Source organism: Syngnathus scovelli, chromosome 9 (assembly GCF_024217435.2).
Source record: "Syngnathus scovelli strain Florida chromosome 9, RoL_Ssco_1.2, whole genome shotgun sequence".
Taxonomy (NCBI): domain Eukaryota; kingdom Metazoa; phylum Chordata; class Actinopteri; order Syngnathiformes; family Syngnathidae; genus Syngnathus; species Syngnathus scovelli.
This window is the reverse complement of record NC_090855.1, coordinates 873315-899784: the sequence shown is the minus strand read 5'-3', so window position 1 is coordinate 899784 and position 26470 is coordinate 873315. Positions and strand designations below refer to the sequence as shown.

The 26470-nt window shown below is 42.0% G+C and overlaps 5 protein-coding genes and 1 long non-coding RNA gene across 9 annotated transcripts; 5 read left to right on the top strand and 1 right to left on the bottom strand.

Annotated features, from left to right (window-relative positions):
• Window positions 1–23: 23 nt before the first annotated feature.
• Window positions 24–5946, bottom strand: hpn (hepsin). 2 transcript variants are annotated; one of them, XM_049729378.2, is made up of 14 exons: window positions 5446–5946; window positions 5266–5301; window positions 4877–4986; window positions 3613–3720; window positions 3468–3509; window positions 3165–3294; window positions 2978–3091; window positions 2838–2878; window positions 2565–2730; window positions 1852–2042; window positions 1510–1605; window positions 1303–1445; window positions 961–1125; window positions 24–885 (listed from the first exon to the last, which is right to left on the bottom strand). In XM_049729378.2, the coding sequence occupies exons 3-14, from the start codon at window positions 4911–4913 to the stop codon at window positions 841–843; spliced, it is 1278 nt and encodes a 425-aa protein (XP_049585335.1). In that variant the 5' UTR covers window positions 4914–4986; window positions 5266–5301; window positions 5446–5946; the 3' UTR covers window positions 24–840. The 2 variants fall into 2 exon arrangements, with proteins under 2 accessions (XP_049585335.1, XP_049585334.1); XM_049729377.2 differs by having other exon boundaries at window positions 5266–5945.
• LOC125974728 (uncharacterized) lies at window positions 3289–4853 on the top strand. Its single transcript, XR_007483713.2, has 4 exons — window positions 3289–3545; window positions 3624–3698; window positions 3909–4016; window positions 4413–4853. It is a non-coding gene; the product is annotated as an uncharacterized lncRNA (long non-coding RNA).
• A 1839-nt stretch (window positions 5947–7785) lies between the features above and the next one.
• On the top strand, window positions 7786–9697 carry LOC125974699 (uncharacterized). Its single transcript, XM_049729468.2, has 6 exons — window positions 7786–7965; window positions 8282–8355; window positions 8751–8953; window positions 9069–9216; window positions 9285–9407; window positions 9487–9697. Exons 2-6 carry the CDS (start codon window positions 8289–8291, stop codon window positions 9558–9560), a joined length of 615 nt encoding a protein of 204 aa, XP_049585425.1. The 5' UTR covers window positions 7786–7965; window positions 8282–8288; the 3' UTR covers window positions 9561–9697.
• Window positions 9698–10587: 890 nt separating this feature from the next.
• Window positions 10588–13244, top strand: LOC125974712 (FXYD domain-containing ion transport regulator 11). The gene is made up of 7 exons (XM_049729486.2): window positions 10588–10871; window positions 11707–11748; window positions 11946–11978; window positions 12092–12106; window positions 12344–12418; window positions 12668–12692; window positions 12885–13244. Exons 1-7 carry the CDS (start codon window positions 10748–10750, stop codon window positions 12913–12915), a joined length of 345 nt encoding a protein of 114 aa, XP_049585443.1. The 5' UTR covers window positions 10588–10747; the 3' UTR covers window positions 12916–13244.
• Window positions 13245–13409: 165 nt separating this feature from the next.
• LOC125974713 (FXYD domain-containing ion transport regulator 3) lies at window positions 13410–19724 on the top strand. The gene is made up of 8 exons (XM_049729487.1): window positions 13410–13663; window positions 17167–17216; window positions 17654–17686; window positions 18045–18068; window positions 18145–18219; window positions 18334–18370; window positions 18460–18503; window positions 19006–19724. The coding sequence occupies exons 2-8, from the start codon at window positions 17183–17185 to the stop codon at window positions 19023–19025; spliced, it is 267 nt and encodes an 88-aa protein (XP_049585444.1). The 5' UTR covers window positions 13410–13663; window positions 17167–17182; the 3' UTR covers window positions 19026–19724.
• Window positions 19725–19871: 147 nt separating this feature from the next.
• On the top strand, window positions 19872–26263 carry LOC125974706 (proline-rich transmembrane protein 1). 3 transcript variants are annotated; one of them, XM_049729479.1, is made up of 4 exons: window positions 19872–20016; window positions 20124–20306; window positions 20730–20957; window positions 25177–26263. In XM_049729479.1, exons 2-4 carry the CDS (start codon window positions 20130–20132, stop codon window positions 25324–25326), a joined length of 555 nt encoding a protein of 184 aa, XP_049585436.1. In that variant the 5' UTR covers window positions 19872–20016; window positions 20124–20129; the 3' UTR covers window positions 25327–26263. The 3 variants fall into 3 exon arrangements, with proteins under 3 accessions (XP_049585436.1, XP_049585435.1, XP_049585434.1); XM_049729478.2 differs by having other exon boundaries at window positions 19899–20030; XM_049729477.2 differs by having other exon boundaries at window positions 19955–20306.
• The last annotated feature ends 207 nt before the right edge of the window (window positions 26264–26470 follow it).

The window sequence follows — 26470 nt, the reverse complement described above, 5'->3', positions numbered from 1 at the left end:
AGCACATACTTTGACTAAATATATTTGAGGACATAATTCATGACGCAATGGTCATTTTATTGGTAAAACAATGGCTAAAACATGCTACATAAACAAAACATCAAGCATTATTTACAAACGCACACAATACGGATTTCAATATGAGCAATTTAACCTCAATCTTCAGACATAGTTAAGGAAGGAGGTGGTAAGAACATCATTGCCTTTGTAGCAACTTGTTAAAATTACCTTTACTTGCTGCTGCTGCTGCTGCGGCTGCGCTGCAAAAAAAAAAGTCCAATAACACTCTAAAAAATAAAGGTGCTTCTGAGTTTCGTATTGCACTCCTGGTTGGATAGAGCACCCCTGGCTCTACATAGCACCATTGCACACCACCATTCTTTTCCTTCTTCTTCTTACTAGTCCTATATATCATGCATGAATGTATATGATGGCACCATGGGGTTTTTTAGAAATGTAACCCTTTAGGTTCCCATTTGGTGCTGTAGGATATAGAACCAGAGAATAGAAGCGCATTTGTAGACGCTTCATTTTTTAGAGTGAACGTGAGCCTGGCTTTGGCTATCACAAAGGGTGCATTTGTCTTTTTTTCAGGATTAGTTCATTAAGCTACTGTAGTGTCTGATAAAAGTGCTAATGTGGCAGCAGAGGACACCACTTTGTCAGCCCGCCTGTGACTTTTGGGCTGTTGTACTAAACAAATTTAGAACGCAGAAATAAGGAACATAAGGAGCAAAAAAACAACAACAGGAACTGAAAAGATGAGAACTTCCAAAACATTCATATTGACTCTGTAGTGGGAGAAGCAGTAAGCATAAGCGTAGCAACATAGGTGCTAAGTCATGTCCGTGCCATTTTATGAATCCCCGGTGAGTTGTTATAGTTCTGCAAGGCCATACAAAAACAAGATATGAGGAGCAGGTGCAAAACAGCTCAGCTGGGCGTTAACAAAGCTCTTACCCTCATGGCGGTAGATAACCAGGGCAGAAATCGGGACACGGTGGTGTAAACGCCGGGCTTCTTGGCCGTGGCGCATCCGATTCCCCAGCTCACCACCCCCAGCAAACGGTATCGGCTGCTTTTGGACAAGCGGTCCTCGGCCATAAAGGGCCCGCCGCTATCTCCCTGACGCATGGATAGTGATGGGATTGAGAGATTGCTCTAAAGCAATAGCACCGAGCATATCGGATTCATTTTATCATGATGCATTCAAAAGACCATTTCATTTTGAATCATGCATTAGCCATAGATGTTTTTTTTTTTTTTATGCTCCGCCATACATGTTAGTGTCCACACACTGACCTGGCAGGCATCCGCACCTCCCTTCTCAAAGCCAGCGCAGAACATACTGCCTGTGATCTGATTGTAGTAGTAATCAGGCGCATTACACATGGCGTCACTGATGACGGGCACGTTCACCTCGTGCAGAACGTCCGTTTGATGACCTGGACGTAATCACAGAGTCTTATTAAAGGTGACGTCATGTTAATAATGATGTGCTTTCCTCACCAGAGTCTCCTAAGCTCCCCCAGCCTATGACTGTGCCCATCTGTCCATCTCTCACCGTTTGGCCGTACACCGGCAGGCAAATGGGTTGGATGTATTCTACAAACAGCAGAAAAACACACATCTATAGAAAGAAAAAAACCACACGTGTGGTGTTTGTGTTATCATGCATTACACATCATGGGAATGGCAGGCATTTTGGTCCTCATATTGAAATGCAGTTATAAAGTAGAACACTAGAGGGCGCACACGACCAAGCTGAAATGCTCTTTTGAGAGCAAGCAAATGTTTCCACACGTTTGTCAGACTGTATAGAAAGAAACTGGTTCCTTGTCTATGTCCTACCATTGAAGGTGATGGGCTTAGCGAGGGCAAGTACAGCAATGTCGCTGCTGTAATCGTCAATGTTGTTGACCACAAAGGGCAGGTAGTTGCCGTGGTAAACGATGGTTTTCACTTCGGCCACGTTGGCATTGGCTGCTTTGTTGTAGATGGAGCCCATCAATACACGCCAATGGCTAATAAAGCCATTGCGCCTAGTGCAGAAGAAGAAGAAGAAAAAAGGAGACATTGGATATTATTATTGGAATTCAACATTTATTTAGAAAACAGCTTTTCCAATAAATAGTGTATTGAGTGTCAAGCATTTTTTTTTTGCTTGATTTAAATTCTAATGATACCAAATAAATCTGAAGTACTTCCAAAAATTCATTTTCTCTTATCCTACCATGAATGACCAAATTGAATCTCAAATAAAATAGTTATCAATTGCTCTCAGTATGCGAGTTCTAAAAGAAGGAAATGATCTAGTGTAAAGAGAATTTTTTGTTTTGTTTTTTCATTGTGCAAAGTTATCGCAATGGTTAGTCAACATAAGATTTTGCAGTTCCGTACATTTTTTTGTACTTTTAAATAGTAAAGCTGTTGAATTAGGACTTGTACTTGTGATTCTGAAATTCACAATGTGACTCCTTTTGTCAGCAATGGCCATAAGCCATGATGTCAATGTCATGCATGAAATCAAGCTGCGCCTCGCCTCGCCTCGCCTCGCCTCTTACTTGGGGAAGCAATGAGCTGCAGTGACAATCCAGCGGTCCGAGATGATTGAACCTCCACACTGATGAACTCCATCATACTGCAAGCTGACCTGCCACGGCCACATGCCCTGGCGCGCCTCCACACCGCCGACGATGCGATCTGCTGCAAAACTACGCCTTCCGCAGTCTGGTGGGGTAAGAAGGAATGGATTTCTGAACAAAACGTGAGCGCAATCGTTTGACATGAAAAGAAAACAAAGGTGGAAAGATCAAGATAGATGTTATGTTGCTTACCTTGGCACAACAACGTGACCACCTCCTTGCTCTCGCAGTCACTGCAACATACGTATGTGACACATGTTAAGAGAAGAGCAACCTACATCATCTGAATTTCAAAGTACACATGGAAGAAATTGAAACGTCAACGTAGTTACCATGGGAACAAAGAGTCTTTAATTTTCTTGCCATAGCGTAGCTCCTCGGGTCGGACACAGAAGAAGCCGCCGTCGCTGCCATCTTGTACAGACGTAATGGAGTAATTGACCACGCTGAAAGAAAGGCCCGCCGTTACTTTTGCCACCCGCCCGCGCTCGCACCGCAGGCCTTTTCAGATGCTCTCACCTGACAAAGCCCACTTCGGCACAGCTGACACGAGCCAGAAGCTCATTGGCCGAGGACGAACACACCTGACGCCACCTCTTCTGAGTCGAGTCCAACACTCTCAGATGTTGGTCAGCCGAATTGACTTGGACTGTTTGGGGGGGAATTCAAAATCTTCATCCTTTAATCTCAAGCATTTTTGGACTTGGTGAGAGCAGTGTTTAATCATTTGTTTATTATCCTGGCTTTAATTTGACGATTGTACTAGATGCCATGCATTGTCAAAATGGTTCAAATGTTGGAAGTGCTAACAAAAAAAATTACCATCATAGTATCCTGTGTCTTCCTCCACAGAGCAGTACGTGACTACAGAGGAGATAAGAAAAGCGTACGTCACGTCAAGTAAGGCAGTACATCTTTTTTTCTTCTTCTGTAATTTCCACTGTGCGTGTTTGTATCCATATCTGACCTATGACCCAGATTGCTGATCCAATGGCTCCCAAGGTCATCAGCATCACACACACGCCTATCAGGCGGCAAGGGGTTAACACACAAGTGAGTGAGATCCCCCTGTTCCCTGCATAGAAATGAGCAGAGATAGGAATCACAACAAGGACTAATAATGTAATCAAGGCATACAGCATTTCCCACGTTTCAGTGTAAATAGCCATCAAAGTTGGTTTTGGCATACAGCCGGGCGATGAACGAGAATGAATGATCTTTCTGCTACCTTGACATTCTTTTCCTTTTTCTCCCCCTCCCAAGGGACATCCCTTGAGGCAATTACAGCCGAGGGAGAGAACAACAACTCTTTTGTCCGCTCCACTTCTACCTGAGATGGACGGCGAGCGATGGTGGCTCTCCACTTGCCGGGTTAGTTTCTGCTTTATTCGAGCTTATAGGTACATTGGTTATTTTTAACCAGAGGTGTGTCTCGTGCCATTTCCACACGTCACACAAATGGCAAGGAAAAAAAAAGTCTTTTCACTTTCGTTCTTGACACTAAAAATGTGCCAGAGAGTTGATGGTGGCTATTAATGTTTTGGTTCACTTCCATGAGGAATATAACAGCAGTGAATATCCTTTTTGACCCATTACTGACATTTGGACTTTGGGAAACAGATTGTAAAACAAACTAGAAATCCGGGAAGATCTTTTTTTTTTCTTTTTTTTTTTTTTTAATTCATTCGTGTTTTTTCAGTTTTGCTTTTTTTTTTTTTTTTTTAATCCTTAGCTAAATTCAACATCATTTCTTTCCAATCTAAATAGGAAACGTGCCATTCATGTGTCAGCAGCAAAGACGGCTTGCTTCCTGACGGCAAAGATAATGTTTTTCAAAAAATCAACGGCAGGAGACATCAGTGCCATATAATACAGCAGCGGCAGCGGCGTGAATATTCGTTCCATTTTCTTCCACATCATCATCATCATTATCATCTCACAGGCACACTAGACAAACTTCTCAGCCAGTTAAGGAAGTGTCCAAGGCTGCAAGCACGAAGGCTCATTTGATGCCATTCTTTGAGGATAGAGCAAAGCGTTGTAAATAGATCATTTATCTGCTGTGGGATGTCGAATTGACAAACAGAGGTAAAGCAGCAGCAGCTTGGAACAAATCTGTTAATAGTTAACAATAGTCAAATGGACTGATGTCTGCAAACTCTCCAAATGCAGACAACATGCAGCATCTGAATATCAGTGAGTGTGAGTGAGTGTGAGTGTGTGTCATTTACCCATCTTCCCCTCTTTTACAATTTTTTCCGCATACATCTCTGCAGAGTAGGAGAGCGGTGACAACTATAGATGTCCTCTTCTTGGCTTTCCTCTCAACTCCCTTGATTTCCTACGACATTAAAAGCACACATGGATGGATGGATAGATCTGATAGGGAAACTGGCTAAGAACCTAAAAGTTTCAAATGTTCCTTACGTAGTAAACCAAGTTTTGTAACAATGTACAAAGTATTGATAGGCAGGCAGGCAGGCTAGGATAATATAATTGCTGACAACATTAATAAATGCACATTATTTGGAGGGACAAAATGGCTAGGCCTTCAAGAAAGCTTAGCGCTTGGTAACTATTTCTCTTTCTAAATGAAAATCCAGCTTTCAAGTAGACTCACCTTGTCTCCTCTGAAAGCAGGTGTACTGGCAGCTCCCTTCAGAATTAAACTGCAATTTGCCTCAGTCCAGTTGTGTAAAAAAAATAAAAATAATAATAATAATAATAAATGACCAAAAAGTATTTGAGTCCCAGTACGCAAATCTCTTCCCCCCTTTGGGTTCCTTCACAGGTTACTGACCTGACTTCCAAAGCGCTGAAAAAGACAGAAAAGGCTTTGGACGTCGGCTTTTCCTTTTTCTTCTTCTTCTTCTTTTCTGGCACTTGCGTCAGCTCGCAATCGAAAGTGCCACACCATCAGAAAGAGCAAATTGCACGAAAAATGACTTCGGATGACTTTAGTCGAAGTTGCGTCGTTCTAAAGTGCTCGTCTTGAGTGAGGGGCAAAAGAGGAGGGGCCTGCCTGCGTGCGTGCGTGCGCGCGCGCGCGCCACTGCGTCATTAGGCGCACAAGACAATTTGTATACATTGAGTGCAGAGTAACCTAAACAACTGAGTTTTAAAACGGATTCGTTTTTGGATTAGATTTTCGTGTGAATAAAACATGGCAAATTGTTTCTTGTAATGTTAAGATATTTTTCTTGTTGATCATGTCATTCAAATGAATCCAATTGTTAATTGACCTAATAAGAATAACAAATATATTAGCATTATTATTTTACTATTATTATGCGCTAATATTATTATTTGAAAGCATAAGTTTTGTATGCCACTAAAATGTATATGTTAATTTGTATGGTGTGCTGTCCACCATGTAGTAGACAAAGTCACATCCACACCTATGGACAATTGACATGGACCAATCAAGCTAGCATACATAAAGCAGAGTATCCATAGGAAAGCCACGCAGTAGCCACTGTGACCTCTGCACTGTGATAACCAGTAGGCCCAAAAAGTCAATAGTGAAAGCTGTGTGAACTGTGAACGCCCCACCCACCTCTCCTCTGATTCACTGAAAAGTCATGACAATTCAAGCCCAAGCAAGGAACAATCTGAGGCAGCAAACGTTTGCAAAATGTTCACCGACAATTTGAGTGATTTCGCAAAATGTCCTCGCAACATCAAATGTACAGGCGAACATGTACATTTACCTCCTGATTGTATGGTCTCGAAAAAAAATCACATTTTCGTTCAAGTGACTGGGCATGCTATTAATAGCAGCTGTATGATGTATTTATCAAAGTTCAGGCGTTATGTCCGGAAAGATCCAATTAAACAAGCAGTGAGAGAGCAGGCAGGGTCTTCTTGTTGATGGAAATTCTCAAGTTGCGATAAGGCAAACGGTCAACAGATACTACTCAAGTCAGGATGGAAACCAGAAGGACAGTGACTCCCAAAAACAGGCGCACTTGTTTACAAAATGCTTTTGCTTATTGAGAAGAAGAGAACATTTTCCTGCATTTAAATTGGAATTCACGTCACAAATGCTTTGACAGAACATTTTCTACATTTCAATTTGAATTCAAAATTTCTGATGATCACTTTCTATGACGGCTCGGTGGTGCACTGGGTAGCACGTCCGCCTCACAGTTAGGAGGGTGCGGGTTCGATTCCACCTCCGGCCCTCCCTGTGTGGAGTTTGCATGTTCTCCCCGGGCCTGCGTGGGTTTTCTCCGGGCACTCCGGTTTCCTCCCACATTCCAAAAAACATGCTTGGTAGGCCGATTGAAGACTCCAAATTGTCCCTAGGTGTGAGTGTGAGTGCAATTGGTTGTCTGTCTCTGTGTGCCCTGCGATTGGCTGGCAACCAGTTCAGGGTGTCCCCCGCCTACTGCCCGATGACGGCTGGGATAGACTCCAGCACGCCCGCGACCCCCGTGGGGACTAAGCGGTTCAGAAAATGGATGGATGGATGGACTTTCTATGACTTTCTATGACTTACTGACATGACTTGCCCTGAAATATTCATATTTTTCAATGTTAGGTTAGGGCTAGGTGCTTGGTGGCTGGCTGTTCAATCCAATAACATCCTAACAGGCCAAGTCACAACCTTTTTTTTAATTTTTATAATTATATCACCTTTTTGATATCACCTTCACGATTCTTGTATGCATTCAACTTGTGAGTTTCTGCTTGAGTTTCTCTCCTTTTAGAAGCCAATAACACAGAGGTAGGTATTTTTTGCTCCATGGTCACGCATGAAGATCATTTTGCTCCGGAAGCCTTGCTAATAGTAGAAGTATTTTTGTTGGTGTTGTTGCTAATAGTAGAAGTCGTCCAACGGAATGTTTTTGCCAATGTGCATGTGTCCACCCACCTCAAGGGGGCAGCATAGCTATTTGTTGCAATGTATGAATTGGAGGTCTTGCAGTGATTACGGAGCCTGAGCATCTTTCAGCAAAATGGTGAGCAAGTTAAAAAAAAAAAAAAAAAATACAGGAAGTCTTCTGAGGAGTGATCATGGCTGTCTAATGAGCCACTTGCATGTTTCCACGCTGCCTCTATTTTTCTTGGCCGTGTGTGCAAAAGCAAAAAAATCTAAATCACAGCCACTTGAAGCCAGCTCAACCTGTTTGCTTTCTTTCTTCTTCCTTTCTTTGACTTTGCTCTCACGCTCATCCTCTGCTCTGCACCTGAAAGAAGACGGAAGATGATCCATTTGTTTGATGAGCCCTAATTTATTATTTGGAGCAATCGATCGGGTTTATCTCCAAAGCGGTGTCGGTATCATCGTTTAAGAGGTGGAAAGATTTTATTCAAGGTCAGTTATGTTTGATTATTATTCCTTCACTTCCTTATATTGAACAGATTTGTATGAAATGTAGCTGGACAATTGAAAAGCTCCGTTTCAAATCATGAACTTTCTTTTGTATTCTTCATCCTGAAGACCAGAACAAAGTATTTCTGACCCGCTCAAACAGTGAACGTTCACAAATCATTAGTCTTTGTTTGATTCTTTTGAGAATCTTTTTTCAATTGCCTTAACTGTTTTTCTGAAACATGATTGCGTGACAGGACTGAATAATATTGTCACTTGTTAACTTTGTTATGAAGTGAGCATGTCCACATTTGAACAGATTGAGGATGAGGAAGCGCATGAACCCGTTCCTGCTGCTGCTGATCTTGATCCACATCCTTCAACCCTCATCAGGTATGTGCTTTGTTTTTTTTTTGAAACAGCTAATCTTGACTTTTTACAGTGGCGTATTATTGTTTTGCATGGATGTCACACCTAAATATTTCTCATAAAACAAATGTAAATATTCAAAGATAATACAGTCAGCATGGCTGGAGGTAAACAGGCTTGCGTGGCGTCAGTGAAAATGAACTCCAAAAATGTGTTTAGCCACAGTCAGTTCCTCATTGAACAAGGTGAACAGGTACTTTTTTTTCACACAGTAGCTTTGAAGATTATTTTCTGCTCAAAAAACTCTAATGAACATTTAAAAACTGCATTTTATTGAATTTTCTTTTTCTTTTATTTCTTTTATTTGATATTTCTTTTATTAAGCCTTAACTTTGGTGAGGTACGTGTCTCCCTTGCAGCACAAAATGCGACCACCGTATCTCCCAACACGGCAGCGGAGATTTTGATCCCACCAGAGGATGTCTCGGTGTTTGTGGGGGACCCCGCCGTGTTTACCTGCGCTGTGCCTGAAACATCTCCCGCCGTCACGTTCAATTTATCCGGGGGTCACGGAAATTACAGCCTCACCTGCCCTGGTGGCCGTGTGGAAGATATCCCCCAGGTCAGAAAACAGAAGATGTTGCCTTGCATTTTAAGCAAGAAATTGACTACAATCCAACAAAAATGTAAGACGTGATTATTAATAATTGCATGCAGTCTTCTCCGTATGTCCATAGGCTCTTTATGGAAGTTGTTTTATAAAAAACGGACAATCGCTGGCTGTGTGGACCTTCAAAGGAACCTCCAATTCAGACAATAACACCAGAGTCGTTTGTCAGCTGCCAAATGATTTGGGCCGCTCCACTGCCACTCTACGTGTTTATGGTGAGGACCACCACTCCATCCATCATTTCTTGCCATTCTTATCTTCCACGTCGAATGTGTTTCTTTAGATAATGGCGGTTACTTGGCAATCCTCATTGGCTGCGCTATCGGGGCCTTCTTCGGTATCATCCTGGTATTTGCTTTGCTGTACGTATATCTGCAAAGATCCGAGGGCTTCCGCAAGTGTTTCCGTAAGTAGTGAACCGACATGTTGATATGGCGAGCAATTACTTGAAGTTGTTCAAGTTGCCATGTTTTTTTTACCTGCAGGGGGCAAAGAAGATGAAGATGACATACTCTCAATTATAGCCAAAGATGTTGAGAAGAATAAGGAGAAGGATTGATAACATCACCTTCAAAACAGTAAATCAGGTGACCAAACCAGGCTTGAAACCAATCATTTGCCAATATGAACTGGAAAAAAAAGACATCATAAAATATCCCAAAAATACACATATATTAATAAACAAAACAAAATTCAGCCATTTTTTTTCTGAGGTTTTATTGACACATTCTAATCAGTTGAAATGAATGTGACAGAGATGTTTAGGTGTGGGACAGTGCTTGGAGGTGTTTTGTTTAAAATTAACAAATTATGAACCAAAAAAAAAAGACCAATTCCATTTGTGTTGTGACACCTGTTGCGTTAGACAGACAGACATACACACGCACGCACGCACGCACATCAGCCAGCCAGCGGGAGGGAGGGAGGGAGGGAGGGAGCGAGAGAATTCTTGTGTTGCTTCAGCTGCTTCCTTAAAACTTCTTTGTGCATCTAGTGCAAGAATGAGAGTTTGTTTTGTTGCAAGTGTTGATTGACGGGCGGGCTTGTCAGATATGTAAGCTCCTCTAAGCACTTCCACGTACTGTTTAGAGCCAAACACACCAAATGCCACCATAACAGCACAACTAACTGTGTGTGTTGGGAAAAAGTAGCTTCAGGCCTACTGCCCTTGACTTTCTTTTCTAACCAATAAGCAATGTTAAAATACAGTCGTGTGAGGTGTATGCAAAGTTTGGACATTATGAAATAATATTAAAAATAAATCACATTCATTTATGGCTGTCACTATCAAACCGTTTTGTAATCCAATGGACTATTATTCCATTCATGAATTGGTCAAAGGGACGCAATTTCAGCCTCAAGGTGTATGAAAACAATTTCAGGCAGTCGGGAGAGGGCACCCTTCACACCCGAGACATTTTGAAAACATTTTTTAGTATACTGACAAGGCGTCCTGCTCAGAGGAATCAGACCATTTTTGATAAATATATGAGAGCCGTTCTGAAAATGCTCATTGAAATGGGGCTGTGTATTTATTTACTTGCTTGTTTTATTCATTTATTTATTTATTTGTGTTTTCATTTATTTTTGTTGAAAATCAGTATTCAACATCAAGTGCTTTCACTAGCTATTTGACAATGTGTTTATGGGAAAACATTTCGTTGGCCTGCCTCCAAGCGAGGTGCGACCAAGTCACCCCTGCATGTCACACACTCGTACGCACATGCTTTCACATGCACATACACTATGGTTTATACTCCAAACAAAGAGGAGGAGCAGGTGAAACAAAAACAGGTGCTACTGAAAATAAAGACTTCTGTCCAGGCTGCCGCTGAGAACAATTCGCACACCATTTGCACCATTTGCTCAGGTAAGCATTAAGCAGCTTTCTTTAAATAGGTTGCTTTGAGTTTTCTTGCAAGTTAATGAAAATCAAAATGATATCAAGAAGAACAAAAGTTTAAAATGAAGAGTAAGTGTTGGTGTTGTTGCAATCTTTGAGATTTGAAAGTCAAACATCTGCGTGGCCTTCATCAATGTCATGCTAGCTGATAGTCACTGTGACCCAGAGGTCATGATGCAAAATATTTTTTCTACTATATTTTCATGCCTTCCATTTGGGGTGGACTCACTCCAAGAGATGCACGTAGCAGATCAGAACAGAAAAAAACAAATGCTTTGGCTCATTTTCAAATTGACTTTTGGAAGTTCACCTTGCTTCTGCTTCATTACTTTGCAAGGTCAAAGGTGAGTTTCTAAATAGAGCATTTCTGTCACACAACAAAAAGGTTCGAAATGTCTACTCATTAATAGAAATGGAAAATGACACCAAATTAGATGGACTTGTTCTTTTCCAAGATTTTGTTTAATAAGGTTTGATTACGTAAGACCTTTGCTTTTGTCTCTGTGTGTATTTAAGAAGGGTTTTATGAAAGTTGATTGGAAACTTTGCTGTTTTTTCTCCAAACATGCCAAGTGCATCCCTGCTGACGGGATTGTGCCCTTTCACACCCCAAGGACGTGCCTTCTAAAGAGTGTGTGTGCGTGCGTGCGTGTGTGTGTGTGTGCGTGCATGTGCCAGTGTTAGTGTTGGTGCATGCGCATGTCCAAAGCAAGGGCAAAGTCATGAGAACCAAATAGCATGTCCTATTCAATTTCACTCTGATGTTTTCTTTGACCTCTCTCTCTCCTTTCTGTCCAAACAGAGTTGAAGATGGGACATTTCACACTGCTAGCAGTAATAGCAGGTAGCATGCAAAATAAATCCACAGTATTCTTCAAGTACAGCATTTATTTCTTGTCATGACACATTTTCCTTTCATAGTAATAATTAATAAATAATAAGAAATACAATAAATAATAAAGAAAGAAAGAGTGCCCCATTAGCTTCAGGCTAACAAGCAATTCCACAAGTAAGATATTGTCTGTTTTTCTCTTCTTGTAGTACTCTTCAGTCTCTTCGCTGAAACTGAAGCAGGTAAGGCGAAAACTTTGCCCCCCCCCCCCCCTCGTCTGCCTTGGATTGTAAACTGGTTGGTGGGTGGAGAAACGTAACCTTGCTGTTTTCTGTCTCTCCTGTTTGCTGTGTAGGTGCATTTGTTTATAGTAAGTACACATCCTCAATTTTATCTATTGAAAGGGCTCATTGTGTATTTCGATATATTTCCAAAATGAACAGATTTATTCTGGCCCAAAAAAAAAAAAAGTCTTTGCTCTTATACAACGTGCCTGAATGGAAAATTGATTTCATTTCTTATGATATATTTACTTATATAAACTAGATCAACGTGGAAGAGAAGTGAATCCCTTCAATGTGTAAACCTTTTTTTTTTCTTTTCACAGACTATGAAAGGCTTCGAATTGCGGGTCTGATCTGTTCAGGCTTTTTATTCATCGGAGGACTTGCTGTTATACTGTGTAAGTGCCGCGCACTCAAACGGAAATTCAAGTTGCATTATTGACATTATTTCACATTGCCTTGGGTCATTCTTTAAGAACGAGTCAATATTCTGTCATATAATAATTTCTTCCTTTTTTTTTTATAATGAGTGATGAGCTTTCAGACATAATTGCTCTTCCATGAAAGCTTGTCACTCCACAGATGATGATGATCACACAATAATCTGTGATCTCCTTTAACCAAATGACCTTGGTTTTCTTTCACAGACAACAAGTGCTCCAGAGGCTCCAAGTAAGATTATTTATCTCTGTTTTTTAACTCCCCCCCCCCCCCCCCCTACTATTGAGTGAATTTGCAAACAGCCTCCCCTAATCCGTTTGTCTGTTTTTTGTTTGTTTGTTTTCCACCATGCTAAATAGCTAACTGCTGCCTTCCCTCCCCTCCCCTCCCTCTGACCCCCCTCCCTCTCTCCTCCCATTGCAGGAAAGACAAAGATGACAGCAGTGAAATCTGATATGGAACCTGCCAAACTGGTTTTCTTGTGGGACAAGAACCGACAGGAGAAGGATTGGAGGAAACGCGCCACCTCAGGTTGATCCGCAAATTTCAGGGTGGGGAAGAAAAAAAAAAAAAAAAATGGTAGACAAGACTTCTCAAGACTTGTTGCTTTCATAAGATCTAAGTAAGCGCAAATCTATTGCAAATGCAAAATGTTATATAATAACACTTGCTCAAGCATTAATGCATGAATGACATGTTTTAGGAGCTCGTTCCTTTGGTCAAATATTTCAATAAGAGAAATGAAATAAAAAGATATCATATTGTATACGATACAACATGGAAGCCTTGGAACTAATGTCAGTGCGTAAAGGTTGATGGGTGAATCAATGAAGGGAGCGAACGAACTCGACATGTTCTCTCTCGTTGAGTAAACACTGGAGCGAGCGAGCGAGCGAGTGAGCCAGAGAGCGAGAGAGCGACACTCCCCCTCCCATCCAGATTGCTCGACCTGACCCAGAATCAGCCCGGTTCGTCAGAACATCCCCCCTCAGCTGCTTGTTGCGACATAGAAACCGATTTGGGATCGGAACACGAGTCCACGCTCTTTTGAACTTCCTATTTGCAAACTCCTGCCAACCTGTGGAGGGAGCGTTTGGGTGGTGACGGACGCTGACCCACAAGAATCCACGGCGGCGATTGTGTCGCGTGATCTTCCATCGTCTTCGTGACAAACTTTTTTTGGGGATTCCCGTCTGTCGAGGGTAAGTCAAACGAAGCGTTTAGAAGTGACTTTTTGAAATCTCCTCCTCCTTTAGGATATGTGCTAATCAAGCTCCATTTTCGGAGCATCTTTCAAGTCAGTTGACATATGTAGTGTGGTTGGTTCCTCGCGCAAAGCAATACGCAGCATAATAAGACGCTCTGTGTCGTGCTTACTAAAACTGCTTCAAACTTTTGATCTTTTTCAATCATCTCTTACAATACTCAACAACCGTGGAGGGGGGGAGGGAGGAACAATAGCTGATCGACTGACTTTCAAAAAGAAAAGAGTGACACTCATTCTGTGAAAAAGCATCTAAATGTATGCACATGATTATTTCATTTAACAGGCATTACTGCGCCTTTCTATTCTGTGCATGCGTGCGTGCGCGTGTGAAAAAGGCCAGCTGATAAACGTACTGCTGTGGACTTGGACAAATAGATGTAAATAGATGTGCCCTTCAAATGAATGCGCATTCTGGAGAAGTCATATCACAACTATTGCAACTATTGAGTTTAGTGACGTATAGTTTCTAGCGGGTGCTTTAGCTCCCAACCCCAATTCATGGTTTCAAATGTTCATTTAGTATTGATTGATATTCTCTCAATGAAAGCTCTCCATTATCATTTCGAAATGTAATTTCCTCAAGATCGTGGTAGTATTTTCATGAATGACTTGAGCTCCTCGTAATTGAACAGTTCAGATGTTGGAGGATTAAAAAAAAAAAAGTATAAAACAATAACTTAAATGAAATGTGTGCTTGCTTCTGGTAACCAGTTCAGGGTGTCCCCCGCCTGCCTACTGCCTGAAGTCAGCTTCAGAAAATGGATGGCTTGAAATGTGCGTTGCAAATGAAGCAGAAAAAAAAACCTCATAGGTCATGTAACACCCAACTAAATAGATTAGATACGTTTGCTCTTTATAAAAGTTCCTTTCAAAAAAGTTGTATGACCAAAGGATGGTGTGAAATGCCGTTCCAGAAACAAAATGCAAAATTTAGATATGAAGGGAATTGCACAATATTATGCTAGCTAGCGAGTGTGAGCATCACAGGCTTGACTTCTGATGAGACGTTTGATTGACCACTTTTTGGAATATTGTTGGTTGAATCTGGTGAGACAGGTTCAAGCTAGTATTAAACTTTGGTCAGCGCTAGCATTGTTTTGCGCTCAATCGCCAGAGAGAGAAATTCCCGGCCTGCCGCAAATTGGCCATTTTCACCGTGATTCCCGTCGCTTGGCCTTGAATCGTTTATTTTAGCGTCCACGTTACGGCTTTTGTGTCTGGCTTCAGCATGAACCGGCTCCTAATCTTCATTAGGGTTGGTTCAAAGCGGCAAACATTTGCCACTCGTTTGAATGTGTTTTCTTGTCACCAGAAAAACTGGCGGCGACAATTACAACTGTCGACAAAAGTCTTTACGACCCTGAACGAAAAATCAATATGCACAACCCTCGCAAACGTTGGCCAGACAGAGACAGCTTGATCTATCTTTCCTTTTCCAGACGAGACGAGACGAGACAGACTCTCCTTTCTTCTGTCCTTGTATGACTGGAGATAGAAAGAAACAAACGGACTAGGAAAGAACGGCCAAGAGAGGGCATCTCCATGGGGAAATAATTGCAACTTTTTCCTTCTGATGTTCTTATCCAAAAATGCCTTCTCAATACCTGATACAACCTTTGGTAAATGTTTTCTGGAGGGAAGTCCTTCCTGATGGCCCTCAATGACAAAAGAATGTGACTCACTGCCTCAGTATGTATCACTCCCTTTCCCCCCCCTTCCCTTTCCTTTCCTTTCCTTTCCTGACAGTGTCACTCCTTCCTTTCACAAGCGCTCCCTCTCTTTTCCTCACTCACTAATTCCTTCAGGATGAAACTTTTCACTTTGTCATGAAAGTAGTTCAACTATACTAGCGTCTGTTTCTCAGGCTTGTGTGAAAATGTGGAATCCAGTGCTGCCCATGTAGGAACAAAAAAATGCCACACAACAACAGCTGTCTTTGTAGTGTTCTACAGGAACGCACACACACAGGAACAATGACGACAATGACGATATATCTATCTCCTTTTTTAGCAAAATTCTGGGATGGCAGCAGCCGTGCTGAAGTTTGACTGTGCACATGAGCTCTTGCTTCCTGCTGTCTCCACCTTGAACTAACATTTCAACTCCACAAGAGAAGCGGCGGCAGTGGCGGCAGCGTTGCCGTCAATTCGTCTCCGCCCACCCTATGCACTTTGTTTGTCCTTGTATCTGGAATCACACACCCAACTTGGCCTTTTAGTTTTCTCACCTTCAGTTTGCCCCCCCCCCTGGGGCTTCTCTTCTTCTTACTCTCTGCCCTTTTCTCTCCTCTTTCAGTCTTCTCACCATGATCCTCCTCTGTCTGTCTGTCTGTCTCCTGAGGTTAAGCGTCCTCTTGTGGTTGTTGGCTCATTTCCCATGCTGCACATTCTCACTGCCTCATCCTGGGTTGCTGTGGAGAAGCACCAAGAGTGAAGAAGCACTTTGCCCTGCTCTTCCTCTTTCCATCAGCACAGCCTTTTTGTTTTCCAGATCTTAGTTTTCACTCTGAGCTCCGTTTGTTCGTGCACTAACAACGTGATTTGCTCACCGGTAAGCGACACCATAAATGAACTGTTCTCGTAGATCTACAGGCAGCAGCAGCACATTTACAGATGAAGTGAATGTACTACGTAGTATGTCATGGGTGCAAGACAACAGGCCCAGGTGTGTTTGCTCTTGAGCTCTCAGCGGAAAAGTGCACTCGTGGAAAATCACTGCAGTGACGCAGAAGATGTTTTTCTTACCCTTTGCTGTGTCGTCATCGTTACGTAGACGCCCCGAAATGCTTTGGGATCGAATTATATACCACTCGTCAAAGAAATTCCATACGTATACGTATTTTATATTAGGACGTTAGAAAATAGGATTAACATTCGGACAAGAAGGAGCTTTGAAGGCTTAGTGCACGCTAACAACGTTGTCATGGATTTTTCTGTCAGCCGAGAAAGCCAATTTGTAAAAACAGCATCTCTTAGGGGACATGCATGATTCATATTTAATGTCATAAAGTTTGAAAAAAATAGAAGGCTATGAACGATTTGTGCAATTGCACAAAAGTCTTGGCTGAAATCAGCTTTGGCAGTCAAATTGGAAGACATTGTGCTTATTGGCACCATTGTTACTGGAGCTAATATATTCACAAGCGAGCATTTGTTCATTGGAGTAGCAGGAGTGCAGCAGCTCCAAATAATCTTTTCATTGTCATCATGTTAGGAATGAAGTTGGCAAACAGGTGAAAGGTCATTTCATATTTTCACATGAGAACAAAGGACTAGGCCAAAATTTTGTTGTTGTTGAATTTACTCAATTTCATTACATCAAGTGGTTGCAAGAAATAAAACTGTCTGACCCCGGATACATTTTGAAGTACTTCATGCATGTAATAATCACCATTAGTTGTGTTTTGCATCCTTGTTGATATCCATTTCTATCTTACAGGTGAGCAAGCGAGAAGATGTCAAAGATCTGTGCTTTGGTGTTAATGACAAGTGAGTCAAATTAATTACATTCTATGTCATCCAAGATTATCCACAAGTCTGAATAATTAGAACTCTGGAAGTAGTCGAACGAAAGAACATGCAATCCGGGTTGGCAAGTGAAGCACTGCCGCCCTCTGTTGGCCATTTTCTGCATGTGAACGTTAAAGAAAAAAAAAAAAAAACATCCGCGACCCTTGTGAGGCTAAGCGGTTAAGAAAATGCTTGCACGGATGGACATTATGTTCCATTTTAGGCTCCTATAAAGTAATCTTGACTAATATAAAAGTACAACCAAATGTTTATTTTGTTCAAAGAAAAGATATTTAAAAAAAGAAAAAACACACAATGATCATGACTATCTATATTTTAATGACTCTTATGTTTTTGTTTTTGCTGCTATTTGAAAAATAATCATTTTGATGATGTGCTTCTCCCATCTTTTCCAGCCATCTCGCTGGTGATTGCTGAAGAACAGAAACGTAAGAATGCCCTGACTGGGTGTATATTTTTGCCCCAAAAAAACCCCATCTTGACACTGGTGGTCAATCATTAGTTAGGACCTAAAACTAGGTCATAGTGTCCACTCATTTCACATTGTGTTGACTTTTATGTTCCTGCTGAAAGTTCTAGGACTGTCACAAAATCAATTGTCGCCTCTTCTTGCTCACGGAACGAATCAAAGTTCACAGGATCTCTTTGTAGACGTGCTGGTTGGATCCTCTGGCCATCAATGAACGAGAACATTTGTTCAAATCTCTTGTCCTAACAGTCCTGGATCTTTTCTGACATGATTTCCTTTACCTGATCCTCAAACCAACTTTGTTTTGTGTCTTACAGCTGAGGATGACCCATTTACCTTTGGTAAATACTCTTATTTGAGCTGTTTGATGATATGACCTGCTTTTGTGTCATCTTATGGAAATCCCGCTCTCCACAGACTACCACAGACTGCGTGTTGGAGGTCTGATCCTCGCAGCGGTCCTTTGTCTTATTGGCATTACCATCCTGTTCAGTAAGATGCAAACACACACACACAGTTCCTTTTACAGTCATGTAGAACCGTCCAAAGATAATAAAAGAATGATCTCCCGTATCACATAAAAGCTCCACTTTTCTCTTGGCACAGGTGGCCACTGCAGGTGCAAGTTCAAGCAAGACAAAAGGTGCACTAAAGCATGCTTGCAAGATTACAGTTAAAAGTGTGGAAAAAGGGATTTGTCTTGTCTCACTTATGGTGCTCATCTTTCTATAGGAGGAGGACAGGAAGCAACGTTCAGGCAATGCTAAATGACCAAGGTAATGTCAACTCATCGAGCAGACGTGACAAATGCTGCTCAAGGCCCTGGCCAAGTCACATTCACATAGCGGCTCCAAAAAAAACATCAACAACTGGAAACAGAGTAATCTTTGCTGTTGAAATATTGACAATTTGATCACCATCCTGCCAAAGTCTAAACTTATGTTTACTCCATTCATTTGTCGACTATGAATGGACTCGAAAAATCAAATGAACTAACCCTTGGTTTTGCTGTGGTTTTGTGCTGGTACTCTGGGAGTCATCGTGTACCAGCAAGACAAAAACAAAATAGCTGAAATTCAAACAGCCGAAACGTTGGGCAACCCGTGCTAGCTGGTAACGGCCTGTTTGGTTTTGCTTTTGCTTTTGCTGCTGCTGTTTTAACTTGCTTTTGAGACCAGCAGAATAAAGAAATTGCATCTGCAGGAAGGGAAACGTAAATAATCCATAATAACATTCAAATCGTTTGTGTGTCACCCCTTTCATCCCATTTGTCTGCAGGTCATGCTTGCGATTGCTAGAAGTTCACAAGAACACGACTTCCCCGAAAAAGCAGCAGCAGCAGCAGCAGCAGCAGCAGCCTATTCGAGGCGGGGATTTTCAACGTTAGGGAAACCAACAGGAAGTTGTCAGATGTTGGCTTGTTGTGATAACAGTTGCTCTGTAGCCAGCTCTTCCCGGCACACACACACACACACACACACACACACACACACACACACACACACACACACACACACACACACACACACACACACTTGCATTTAAAAACACACACTGTTATTGAATTCCATTTTTTTTTTTTACTTTATCATAATTATTCAGCACTTTGGGTTAAAAGCTTGAATTTATTAAAGTCGATGTGACCTGTTACGCAAACCAATTACCAAAACATTTTCTTATATACAGAAGTTGTGTCAGTGTATCTCACTACTCTGTATTGCGTGTTCAAGAAAAATGGTAGAGCTAAACATTAGCTATGCTATTAGCAGCCTAACGCGTGTTTCATGTATCCATGCCAAATACATCAAATGCACCGAGTAATAATTACCCATGAGCTACGTTACATTTCGAGTGGTATTACTAATTGCTGATCATCTTTTAACTTTCCAATTTAGCTTCTTTGAGCAATGCAGTTGATGTCACCATCACCATTCGGAAACAGTTTCTGCTATGTCCCAATTAAAGAATTGTTCAAATAAATACGAAAAGCACTTTCATTTGTGTATTTCGAGTGTGCGTGCGTGACCGACCGATGCGTTAAAAGTAGGGGGGCATTTTTGTCAACTAAGGATCAATCTAATAAAATGATTTGCGTTTATAGAGCACATTTTTGAAATGCCAATATTTGCTGCGGATATCTGCTGCGGATATCTGCTACGTCACGCACGTCTGGAATGGATGCTTTTATTTTGAAAGTGTTTTGAGGAACCCGTAGCGTTTTCTCGCTCAACCTGACACCGCTCTGCAAAGACGAAGCCTCTTCGTTTCTTCAAACATCACTAGGTCAAAGTGAGGTTAACTTGGTAAACGTACAAAAAGTATCCATCTCTATCAAAAGGATACTGACCTTGGATCTTATCGGCGTCCTGTTTTCCGTCTCTCCTTTCCGAAAGCAGACTATTATGGACCCCAGCGGACCTCCGAAGGAATGGCCAAATGAGAAGTCGTCCATGGGCCAGGCGCCCCCTCCGCCCTACCAGGACAATCCGTACCCAGGTTACAACCAGCCTGGGCCGGGGTATCCCCAGCCAGGGCCAGGGTACCCCCATCCTGGAGTCGGCGGTTATCCACAGGCTCCGGTGAGTTCCCCCCGTATGCCTGTTTGTGAAGTTATGTTAATTTATTTAAATCTAATAAAAAGTCATGTTTTTCTTTTGAAAAACAATCGAACGGCATGTTACTTTATTTAGGTATAATAAAGTCCTTGTTTTTCTTTTGGAAAACAATCAAACATTTTGATGAATGCTCTGAAATGGTTCTCTCCACACAATTTCTGACCTTGTAAAAAACATACAAAAAAGGGTGATATTCTGCCCTGTTTATTTTATTGAAATTTTCGGTTATTAATGTCAAGTTTTGACCTCAGAGGACAGGACGGCGTTGAGTTGAGAATTGTGGACTCAAATTCACAACGTGTACGAAACGTAGTTTTATGACGGCTGTGGTTGTGAAATTCACTACCCGTTCTGTAGAATTGAATATTGTAATCATGGCTCTTCCAGGATACTGGATATCCGCCATATGGCGGCGGCCCTGCGCACGGACAGCAGCCGTACGTGGCGGGTCAAGCGTACCCGCCCCAGCAAGGTATGGTGACCGTTCAGCCCACGGTGTTCGTGACGCGTGGGCCGCTGGAGAACCCTGTCAACGACCACCTGTGCTACTCCATCTTCACGCTCATCTGCTGCTGCCTGCCTCTTGGAATTGCAGCCCTCGTCTACTCCATTAATGTGAGTAATTCAAGTCATTAGAAATTTTTCAGCCGGCCGGCCGGCCGTCCTTCCGTCCTCAAAAATGGGGCTTGTTTTTTTTCTGAGAATGCTCGGCATTCAAAGAGTTAACGTTAAAGAAAACAGAAAACATAAAAAAGGAAGAAATATCTAGAAATATAATTAGATCAACTTTTTCGTTTGTAACAGAAACAATTTGAAGTGCATCAATTTGCCTGAAATGGAAAAAAAGATGAAATCCTTATTTCAACTAGAATCATTTTTGGCATATGAACAATAACAGTAAATAACAATAATCATTTCCAATTGATCAGCAACATGAATTCAAGAGCACAATAACATATTAACACTTGAACCTACAAAACAACAATTTGTGCTGTTTTTTTTTATCATCAAAATGAGGACGCCAGAGCGAAAGACTACAATGGGCCCGTTTTGCAGCACACAGGTTTGAAGCGTGATACTGCCACTCCCAGCTCCTGTTTAATGTTTAGCTAGCATTCACTGGACCTGCTCTTTGTCTTAAGTGCAGCCACAGCAGAGATGATATGATGTTGCAAAAGGGTGCCCATAGCCTCAGCCTCACCACTTTGCTCCCCAGTAAGCGTGCATCTGCACAACAACATGGCAGGAAATGATCTGTGGTGATTTCATTAAGGGCTCTTAGAAGATGAGATTTATGAGAAACTGGTCCACCCACGTTCAGAGCTGGCTTCCTGTTTCTCAGTGTGTCTACAGCCCAGAAGGCAGAGGCAGGCAGGAAAGCAATGTCACGTATATATTGTTTCCTGCCTTGGTTAGTCATGTTATCTTGTCAAACTTGAGCTTTATTACCACCAAAATTCATGTTTTAATAAACAATGGCTGCAGCATATTCAAAGTTCCCCATGTCAAGGAATAGCTTCTCTTTTTAGCCAGTTCAGTTCCCACTTCTGCTGCAGCAGCTGTGGAAAGCAAAAACACACTTGAGTGGCTGTCGATGATGCAGAAATATTTCCTCGTTGAGAAATGGACTCAGACGGCACGAAACGTCGTCTGAAAAACAAAATGCCCATTCATCACATTGGCAAATGTGAACACTCATTGCATTCAGCCACCTTCCATTCTTCTAGCTACAAATGTTGCTATCCCGGGACACAATTTCTTTCCTTCTTTCTTCTCATGGTCCATGTGTTGGAGGCCTCACGCAATGCACCGTGCAACAGGGCCATCCTGCTGACTTTGTCTTCTTCCACCTTACTTGGCAGCGGCTGGCTGAGAGCCCCGAGTCAGGAAAGCACCGAAGATAAAGAAGTGCCATCTCATTGGTTATTGTGTTATTGCGACAGTTTCTCCTTCAATTTCCTTCATACAAACAAGCTTTGCCCATGACAAGCTCCAGACTGTAGAAACATGCCTGTTTTACATCATCTTTCCACTTTGCTTTTCAAAGCCATACAGCATAATTACCTCCTGAAGTAAGCTTGGATGGGCTCCAGCATTCCACCGACCGACCCTGGCGAGCGAGGGGGGAGGGAGGGAGGGAGGGAGGGGGGGAGGGAGGGAGGGAGGGAGGGAGGGAGGGGGGATGGATAAGCAGTTCCGAGAATGCATTTGAATGTTTTGGGAAAACAAGGGGAAGCACATTAGTTTCATTTATGGGATCTTTTGCTCTACATTGAGGTTTTTTTTTTGGTAAGATCTTAATTAAAAGAAAAAAGAAAAAAACTCACACCAGAAAACAAGCCTAAAATTACTATTGAATCTGTTCTGGAGTTTATTTTCCTGAATACGCTATTTTTAATGCCCATGTACGGACCATCAGAGAGGTCTTGTGATGAATGCTAAACAGATACTCCCAATAGCAGGGAAGGGAGGGAGGGGGCGGGGCGGGGCACGTTGCGCAAGTCATGCACTTACAGGAACACATTAGGGAAATACTGTCCAAGAAATGGACATCATTGCTTTCTACAATAGCACGTGACTAATAGAGTAGGGAAAGATAGAAAGCAGCTCCCTCGCTGAACTGCTAAGAAAAATGAGTCCCATATTTGAGTTTGCTTGCTGCACCTTCAGCAGCCGGCTGGCTGGCTGACTGACTGGCTGCAATTTCAGCAGCTTGTCTTTTCTAAATACGCTTGTCTTGCTTTCGTAACTACTTGTCTTGTCCTATTTTGGATATCTTCAAGTCCAATTCCCCCCTCGCTCAAGCTCACTGGGCCTGCTACATCTCCACCAATCTTTGGCAGCGCTCGGACTTTTGCTGGCGCCAATTTATGTAAACAGTCTCATTTCTTCATCCACTGCACGGCTCACGTTGAACTCTCTCTCTCGTCCGTCCGTCCGTCCGTCCGTCGATGAACTCCATGCGATATTAATCCTGGCTGATGTTTTTGCTAACGTTAGCATATTCCATGCCAAAGTTCTTTTCTTCACATTTTCTATGCTTCAGAATAAGACAAGTTTGCCGAGTAGATGTGCGTACTCGTGAATACTTAGTTCAACTAATCATTGAACTTGAGCTAAATGGGACCTTTTTGAATCCAGATCTCCACCTGTTCACTCGCTAACAAAACAAAGTCAACAATGACAAGAATGTTGTCTTTTTGTACGTGGCACTCGTGATCATATTCATCATTGCGTAATCAAGTGCGTGTATTGTTATCTTCTAATAACAAGGCTCCAAATCCTAATGATTTGATCTCTCGGTAGGAAGGAAATTTGAAATGCAGCATCCATACAAGAAGGGTCCTGTGACTGTGTCCTCAAACGCGTCTTTGTTCCCCAAATGGTTAGCAAGTAAGAAGCCCAGACAATATCAGCCACTGTTTGTTCTCTCGGGCTGAAAATATGATTCGTATTTCCTGTTGTTATCAAGTGCCCTTGGGCTGCCAACAAGGGTACTCGTCCTCACTAAAGGGATCATTCAAACTAACACAAAGGTCCATGTGCTTTTAATACAATGTCCATTGACTAGACTAGACTTCAGCAGTTACTGCGTAGGCAGGGTGATTTTTATGATTTTTTTTTTTTTTGCTTCTGCAATGTTGACAATTCTCATTTTGATGCAAATGTGGAACAGGACGTGGATTGGCTGGAAGCGAAAGTCTAGTTTCCATCCCACAACGGCGCACAAAGCGCTAGCTAGACTCGCGCATTCAAAATAGGGCCCCGAGTCTTTTATGACTTTTCAGATTAAAGTTCAACGCATGGAAAAATCGGTGCACGACAACCTTTTGGACAGTAAAGCAGCGCCATTGTGTTTCGAACAGTGGCGACAAAGTGAGAAAGGCAGCTGCTGGCAATCGTGAGCTTACGCACAGCACCAGTATAGCACACGCACATGTGTTGTATGTGCTCACATAGGTCTCTCTCAGATTTCCGCAATTGTCATACCTTGCCACTTCCACATTCCCCTTCTTATGTATGTCCCACAAAGCAAAACCTACACTCATGTAACAAAGTGTATGATAGGGCCGCTCCATTCATGGAATTTGAACCTCCATTTTGGCTCCAGACCATCTCAAAATTCATATCTTTGAGGATTATTTGATATTTCCGTTGCATAAGTGTGTTAGTATAAGAAGGAGTGTCCTTCCTAACTTTATTGGGTCTTACAGTTGGCCGGCCTTGTTTTTCTTCACAGTCATAAAGTGTAACGTGATCCCTGTATTCCCTGCTGAGAGGGAATTTCAAGCGTTTGGTCCTCCTCCACCACCACAACAAGGGCGGGCGGGCGGGCGTTAGGGTTGGCACGGCACTCTACAGGGGAGGGGCGGGTCCAGTTAAAGAAAGACCCACACTTGAAGTTGTTTGGTGGGGGCAACATTTGATTTCATCTGGCCGTCGGGGTCTTTGTGTCAAAGGTACGTTCTCCTGCTAAACCTTGCTGGTGTTGCACGGTATACCCATACCAGTACTGTCCCTCCCTCAATATTTCACCGGCTTGACAGATTTGAATGCAAAAGTCAATTACAAACACCAACCATGACACTGACAGCTGATTTATTTTCTCATCTTGTTATGGAAGAAGTGGGCCGCTGAAGCCTCCCTTGAAACACTTTGTGTTGGATAAAGCCTTGTGCTATAAATATTAAAGAGCCAATAAAAGCACCGCCTGCTTGTTATTGGTTTTGGAATGACGTCAAAGGGAGGTATTTAACGTCAGCAGCCACTCACAAGCGCCACAGACTTGAACATTTTGCTTCTTATTTACGTATGTGACTTTTTTTTACATCAGACCCGAGAAGCAAACCACAGCGGGGATCGGCAAACGGCTGAGCGGTGCAGTCGGACGGCCAGGACCCTGAACCACGTGTCCCTGGGACTCGGCATCGGGGGCTTCGTCCTCTTGATTATCTACGCTGTGGTCGTTTTCAGCCTGGTGTAAACGGTAAACGACTCATAATCCGATTCCCCGTTTTCAAATAAGTTCAGATAAGACAATTGAAGTTACCAAAGGAAAAATGTGCGAAAAGCGTGTTAGACCATTCGATATGTTTTGCTTTTTTTGCAACTTGACAAAATTCAAGTTATTGCTACCAATATTTGAGCCAGGTGGATTGTGAAATCTTTACAAGCCAGCTTCATTGGTGTTTAGTACATGCATGATCATTACCTCCACTAAAAATATCTTGTTTTCAGAATTGGAATTTCTCCCTGAGAGATGTTAATCACTTCAATAAATTGGGGATTTAAAAAAATAAATAAATCAATGTCTTGCAACCCCCCCACCAAGTTTCATAGAAATCGCTTATGTAGGTCTTTTTTTTTTTGGGTGCAGATAAATGTTGGTGGGGGTTTTGGATTCAAAAGGGATCACAAGTGGTCTTCCTTCCCCTGTAAAATGAATGTCAAGGATGATTTCCTCGCCCTTTACAAACGTGTACGACTTGTATTATCTCTGGCTTAGTGGTTTGCCTTTGATGCCTTAAAACTTGATTGTTGTTCCACCGCACATGCCATTGTCAAAAAATATACTTTTACATTATTATTACTGTAGCTTTCTTCTACTGTGCTTTTGAATGTTACCTGTGATAACTAACCTTCAGAAATGTATGCTTTTCCATCACGTCATGAAAACTAACCAAAGAATTTGCTGGAGGAGAGATGTCATCATCTCCTTCTCCAAGAGCTGCCACAATTAAGGGATTTTTTTTTTTTTGGTGAGGCCAAATAGTACAATGTACCCCTGGTCACAAAACCAGCAGAAGGTTGGTGATGGTTATGAGGCGGTTGTTGTTAATTGCAATTTGTCCTTGCAAAGTATGTATACTTTGTAACAAACTTCTTTATAAATAAAGTTCAGAATTATTTGAAACTAAAAATGCACACTTTGCTTTTGACTCATTTTACCACCGGACAGTTTTGATTTGATCTGTTATTTTTCAACAAAATACAAACATTAATGGCAGCATTTATTTGACATTATGACAAAGTGGGTCAATATTTGTCAAGTTAGCGACCGATTTCTCTCATTGGCACGGAATAAGAATAAATGATCTCTGACATAATACAGTTGAGTAAATATCCTG